This window comes from Telmatherina bonti (assembly GCF_933228915.1).
Source record: "Telmatherina bonti genome assembly, chromosome: 22".
Taxonomy (NCBI): Eukaryota; Metazoa; Chordata; class Actinopteri; order Atheriniformes; family Telmatherinidae; genus Telmatherina; species Telmatherina bonti.
This window is the reverse complement of record NC_136631.1, coordinates 22,821,994-22,828,461: the sequence shown is the minus strand read 5'-3', so window position 1 is coordinate 22,828,461 and position 6,468 is coordinate 22,821,994. Positions and strand designations below refer to the sequence as shown.

At 38.7% G+C, this 6,468-nt stretch overlaps 1 protein-coding gene across 1 annotated transcript; it reads left to right on the top strand.

The window, feature by feature from the left end:
- Window positions 1–1,060: 1,060 nt before the first annotated feature.
- diras1b (DIRAS family, GTP-binding RAS-like 1b) lies at window positions 1,061–2,466 on the top strand (the record flags this gene model as incomplete). The annotated part of the gene is made up of 2 exons (XM_079262028.1): window positions 1,061–1,369; window positions 2,179–2,466. The coding sequence occupies 2 exons, from the start codon at window positions 1,061–1,063 to the stop codon at window positions 2,464–2,466; spliced, it is 597 nt and encodes a 198-aa protein (XP_079118154.1).
- Between the last annotated feature and the right edge of the window lie 4,002 nt (window positions 2,467–6,468).

Genomic DNA, 6,468 nt, shown 5'->3' with positions numbered 1-6,468 from the left:
AAAATATTTGTGATTTTTTTTAAAACAGCCAACAAATTTTAATTGATTTCTGCAATTACTATCTTAAACTTGTCTTCTTTACATTTTGGTAACACCAGAAAGTGTTGTAGCTATAATGGTTCATCCATAGAAGTGGCTTCACATCAAAGATACAAGACTGATTTTTCTGGACTCAAAAATCATGACCTGCCTTTTAAAATCATACCAATTTTACATTTGATTATCTGGAACTGTCATAAATGTGATATTGAAACACTAGACTTTGATTTAAAAAAAAAACAAACAAAAAAAAAACTATATGAGTATATATTACAATATGTTACTCTACATCAACACTGCAATGTTCATGAGCATAATGCAGTATTAATCTAGCATCATCTTGCTAAATACCCATGTGGGTGATAATAACTGTTTACATTTTTATGTAGAGGACATAAAAGTTATAAAACCACCAGATATGACAAAGCAAGTAAAATGGACAGTTGTTTTAGATAAATATTTCAGATCTAGTGTGTCCCTGCCTTCCACAAAACTTAAAAAAAAACTTTATAGTTTTCTATCGTCCACTTTTGTTCTTTGGAGTCTGGATGAACTGCATAATGTTTTATTAAACACACATTCTATTACTGTAGCATCTGCAGCTCAGGAGATCATTTTCTTGAACAAAAGGACTTATGTCAATCTGGACCAGGGTGTGCTGCAGTGAATGAGGAAATACAGAGATGTTTGGAGTCGACGCTGAGAAACTACAACTCTGTAAAGTATATTGATTAGGGAAATGCTTGCGTCAGATTAAACGCTTGGAGGTTCACCAAACTCATCGTCTTAATTTGTATTCTGGCTCATAATCAGAGCACATGGATCATTAAAATACTTCGAAGCTCTGCAGCCGGAAGGCAAGTCTAGCCAGGGTCTCTGAGTGTGCTGTCCAGGCATTTTAAAGAAATGCTAACATGACTAAAATAATCTTTTTATCTCATATTTTCTCACCCAATTTCTTCTGCATCCTTTCATCTTCAACATTGCAGGTGTAACACAGTCTTGAGCCTGAGGAGGCAGGATGCCGGAGCAGAGCAACGACTATCGTGTGGTGGTGTTCGGCGCAGGTGGAGTGGGGAAGAGCTCCCTGGTTCTACGCTTTGTGAAGGGTACTTTCAGGGACACCTACATCCCCACAGTGGAGGATACCTACCGCCAGGTGATCAGCTGTGACAAGAGCGTGTGCACACTCCAGATCACAGACACAACAGGCAGCCACCAGTTCCCAGCCATGCAACGTCTTTCCATCTCCAAGGGCCACGCCTTCATCCTGGTCTACTCTATCACAAGCAAACAGTCCCTGGAGGAGCTCAAACCCATTTATCAACAGGTGCGGAGTGATCAAACACATCTTTAACTGGCTGAGTTGATACAACTGTGTAAAAATATTAGAAGATGAAGACATAAACTGTCTGCAGTTTTACAGAAATTTGTCAATGGGCATGACTTTCATGGATCATTAAGTATCTTCCTGCAGTTTAACACCATTATTTTAAACCAAATAGCATCCGCTGCGTGCTATTTTATGTTTAAACTTTTGTGGTTTAGAATATGTGAGCACAGAAAAGCTATTTACTACCACGACATCCAGAACACCCAGAAATCCTTTAAGCAATTTAATTTAGTTATTCCATTAGTATGTAATTTATCTATAATAAACCAACTACGGTGCTGTGAGTTGCTTGGTTTTATTCAGCACCGTCAACTCTATCTTTTTTCTGCAAAACAGCTTTTAAATATTTTTTCACCTTAGTTGTATTTCACCCCATCTGTTGAATTAAAGTTTGGATTTTTAATTGGTCCTTTAAAAACTTGAATTTTTATTCTTTTTATATGATGATACCTTGATATTTTTTGTAGTTAGATTGTGAGAAGTATTTACAGTAGTTCATGTCTTATTTGCTGTATTCAAAAGTCTCTCAATCTAGGATTTTAAAAAGTAAGATCTACTCAAGGATAAAGAAGAGCTCATTTCTTTGCCACTATTTTCTCAGTCAAAGACCATTTGTGTTCCACATCATTGCATGCAAAGTAGCTGCAAACTTATCCTATCAGTGATCAGCTTTGTCCTTCAAGAGTTATGTTAGACCTGTTTAAACATTAAAACTTTTCCATGTCTTTTTCCTTTTTCATCTGCAGGTCTTGGCCATAAAAGGCAATGTTGAGGCTATTCCCATCATGCTTGTGGGAAACAAGAGTGATGAGACCCAGCGAGAAGTGGAGACCAAGGACGGAGAGGCCCAGGCCAACCAGTGGAAGTGCGCTTTCATGGAGACGTCAGCCAAGACTAACCACAACGTCACTGAGCTCTTCCAGGAGCTCCTTAACCTGGACAAGAAGAGGAACATGAGCCTCAACATCGATGGCAAACGCTCCGGGAAGCAGTCCCGTGCAGAGAGACTGAAGGGCAAATGCAGTGTGATGTAAATCCAGAAGAGGAAGAGAGGGGAGGGAAGAGGGGGAGGAGGATACAGATCAGGAGGGGTAAAGAAGGAAGACAAGTCAAAAGAGAGACCCGCAAAAGGTATCACTCAGAGCAAAAATGTTTGGGAATCTCATCATCCACATCCTCCTCTGTTTGGGTGGAGCATTAACAAACACAGCGTACATACAGATTGGAGCATACATCCATATGTGTTTGGCTAAAAGGAGTGGGAGACAAGTGAGATGGAGGTTACAGTGGCAGAACATCAAGAAAAGGAAGTTGGAAACAGCGAGAGTGTAGATGTGTGCGTCGTCCATGTGCTACAGAACTTGTGCTTTGGCAACAGTTCAGATCACAGGTGGAGATTTAAGGTGGTGAATCCACTCAAAACATTTAGCATCTTCTTACACTACTAACCTGCCCTCCTGCCCTGCTCTGCTCACATTTAAACTCCTCTTCAGCATCCTAAAAGCCTCATCTTCTCCTCATCCTTGGCATAGCCACTATTATAACTATAGAGAAATGTAATGTAAATGTAACCAAGTTGACAAACTCAGTTAAGCTCGCTCATCTGGTAAAAGCATCATTTTCAAAGACTGATGAGTCTGTTGTGCTCGTAAATACAAGACTCCAACATTTGAGACTGCAAGCATGAACGCCACTCAGCAAAACATACAAGTCAGCCACGTTCCAGAGCCACAACAGAGGACTCTAATGTATATAAACATGGGGTATTCTAATATATGCCATTTAGCCGTCATGCTGTACCCCAACTAGTATATCAGTAACAGGCGTAGAGAGACTCAAATCAGAATGATCAAAGCCAAAAATTGTGGCTAGAGGACAAACTCACCCATCCTCTCAACCTCATCATTACTCTTAAGAAAAAGATTCGTCATCACTTTTGTCACTGTCATGATGTGAAAAACTCATCTGCAAACCCTCTACAAGTCCTCATCTAGTGTGAGGGCATCAACTGGCAGGGTATGCATACGACGCAACGATCCTTTTAAGACTTTCATCAAGTGTAAAATAACTCTAATTATAGAAAGCTGGACTGTCATCCAAACAGAAATGCAAGCCTGCCTTGTCTACGAGGATGTTACACTTGGATAATCATTGCCAAGCTGGTAAGACAAAAGGGAACTGGGAAGATTTTTTGGGTTCTGAGGTCGAGAATGTCAGCTTGCTTTGGCACTTTTCATGTGAAGGTTTCTCTTTATGCCTTTTTTTGATTTGTGTGATTGCTTTAAAATGCTATTTAAATTCATGTAAGGTATCAAAACAGAAATCCTTCAACAAAAAGCACACGGGAGGAAGAGAAAAATAGAGGGTTGTTGAAAGTAAACTTGCTCCATGCAGTTTATCCAATGAATTGTTAAGTCTGTTTCCTCTTTGGTTGGTTTGGTTACATTACCTCTTGTATGCTCATCCAGGCATCAGTGAACAGGAAACGGAAGAATGCCCACATACGCATACATGCAAAGCACGCACACAAATGCATCCATGCAAGTGTCATAAAAGCAAAAACACGCGTAAATATAGAGCTCTACGTGAAGACAAACAGGGCTCACTCAGCCCAAATGCCCTCACATTGCACTTTATACCATAATCACAAACACACAACCATGATTTATTGTGTTTTTGCCTATATTATGAATAAGATATATGAATGCCACTGAATAGCTCTGCTGTATCTCCGAAGTGCATGTGTACACCTTATTTTCATGCAGGAGCTCTGAATATTATACACAGGACAGCTAAAAGCACAATGATTTTTTACAAACATATCTGTATGTGCATTTTTTTTGGTTGGTTCTTTGTATTTATTTGGTCTCTTTTGTGCACTTTCCATCTTTAATATCTATCCAGCAGTCTTAAGCATATATATATATATATATATATATATATATATATATATATATATATATATATATATATATATATATATATATATATATATATATATATATATATATATATATATATATATATATATATATATATATATATATATATATATATATATATATATATATATATATATATATATATATATATATATGTATATGTATATATATATTTATTTTTGGTCCAGTACATGGCACAATGAGGTTGTGGTTCTGCTGAACAACAGGGTATTGCGATGTAACTGGTTGGCTGTGTTTGTGAAATGTGATGTAATCCCGGCGGGATTGTCTGGATGCTGAGGAGGTTCAGATTATTTGCCCACTTTGCTTAATTTCTCAGGCGGTTTAAACAACAATTTGTGTGGAGGATAATCTGCTTCTGTACTGTTAATTCCAAAGACACAGATGACAGCCCCGTTTTAACTGTGTGTCCATCTCTCGGGAAAAGAAAAAAGCGAAAAGCACAGCAACTGTTGTCGTCCGTCTCCCTCTCTGTCTTTATGTGTGCAGCAGGATCAACAACTGGGTTCTTAAAGGTGACATTTTACTTGAAGACTTGCTTCTTAATCGGCAGCGCCTCATTTATAAGCACCTTGTCAAATGACCCGCCTGCATCATTCATATCCACAAGCCATCAGACTATTCCAGATCTGTAGTCCTTGTAAATAAACATATGGTAAATCAGCAAAATGTGTCTTGAGAGCTTCAAGTAAGATGTTACCCATGTAAAGAAATACTGTAACCACTGTCTTTAAGGGAATACACCCTATGTAACCAGGACATGTTGTTACAGTTGAAAGTCCAGTGTTGCTATGTACTGTAATATACAGCTTAATAATGATGCTCATGATATCTTGTACTTGAGACATCCATGCTCCAGATCTATTAATTAGATAATACTAGCAAAATGTGAATATGTAACTAAAAGTTTCACTTCATGGCTGTTACTTTTTATGTTTGGGAATGAATCTGTTGTTATTGCTGTGTTGTACTTTGCACTGATGTGAGGTCCTGTTAAACTTCAAAACTGACATTGTAAACATACCCTTTACCTGTTAGATGCCAGGGATGCACTCTCAAACTCCTTCTTCTTTATTTTTTGTGTTTATTTTCTTTTCTTTTTCTTTTTTACTTTATCTGTGATGACGCCAGACTGATGGGGTACAATCTGCAGTGCGTGATGTGGCCATGCGAAGCATTAAATCTGATTTGTAATGATTATCAGGCCCAGTTCCAGTCTGATGTGATGCACTACCGGCGGAGGTGCATAAACTGCATAAATAACAGCTCGACACATCTGGCTGCTTCACACAAACCCCAAATTGCATGCGCATGTTGTACTGCTGACGTTAACAGGAGACTGTCATTGTTCATGTCCCTTCATGGAATATGATACAGCAGAGAGGAAAAACAATGAGGCAGCAAGAGAGTGGTATGGACATCAAGCATGGAGCAAGGGAGGGAACTGGGTTATTAATAGAAGTAATTTGAAAATATGAAGTTTATCTGCACTTAATGTGGCCTCTAAGATTCAGTTGAGCCTGTCTTTGTGTAAAGATGACATGTATGTGGTGGGTCTGAGTATCCATTAGGTTTGTGGACTGTGTGTGTTAAATGCTTGCAAGAATCAGGACCGACACCTCTGCCCCTGTGCTCCCATGGCCTGTCTCATCTCATTTATCAATGAAGCATATTTTATGTTGCTGTGTGTGTGACTGAGAAACGTCCATGTGTGTGTGCATTCAGCCACCTTTTTGCCCTCCTTCAGGCCTGCATGAGTTGTGTGTATCTGTGTATGCTTGTGTGTCGTTGCAGCTGTAGGTTTCTATGAGACGTCCAAAGCTACTGGAAAATGCCTACGTGTTCTGCATGAATCACTCTACACAACACATGCTAGTCAAAGACACATGCAAACACAGCATGTATAATCCAGGTCAGAATTATTAACACTTTAAGCGACATAGCTTCCAAGGACCCTACTTCTAAAGAAGAGGCAACGTTTTTAGAAATGCTTTTAAAGAAAAGCAACCAGTGTCGTGCATCAGCTTATTTATAGGCAACAAATTGAAGTCCATATCATAAAAAAGTCCTTGC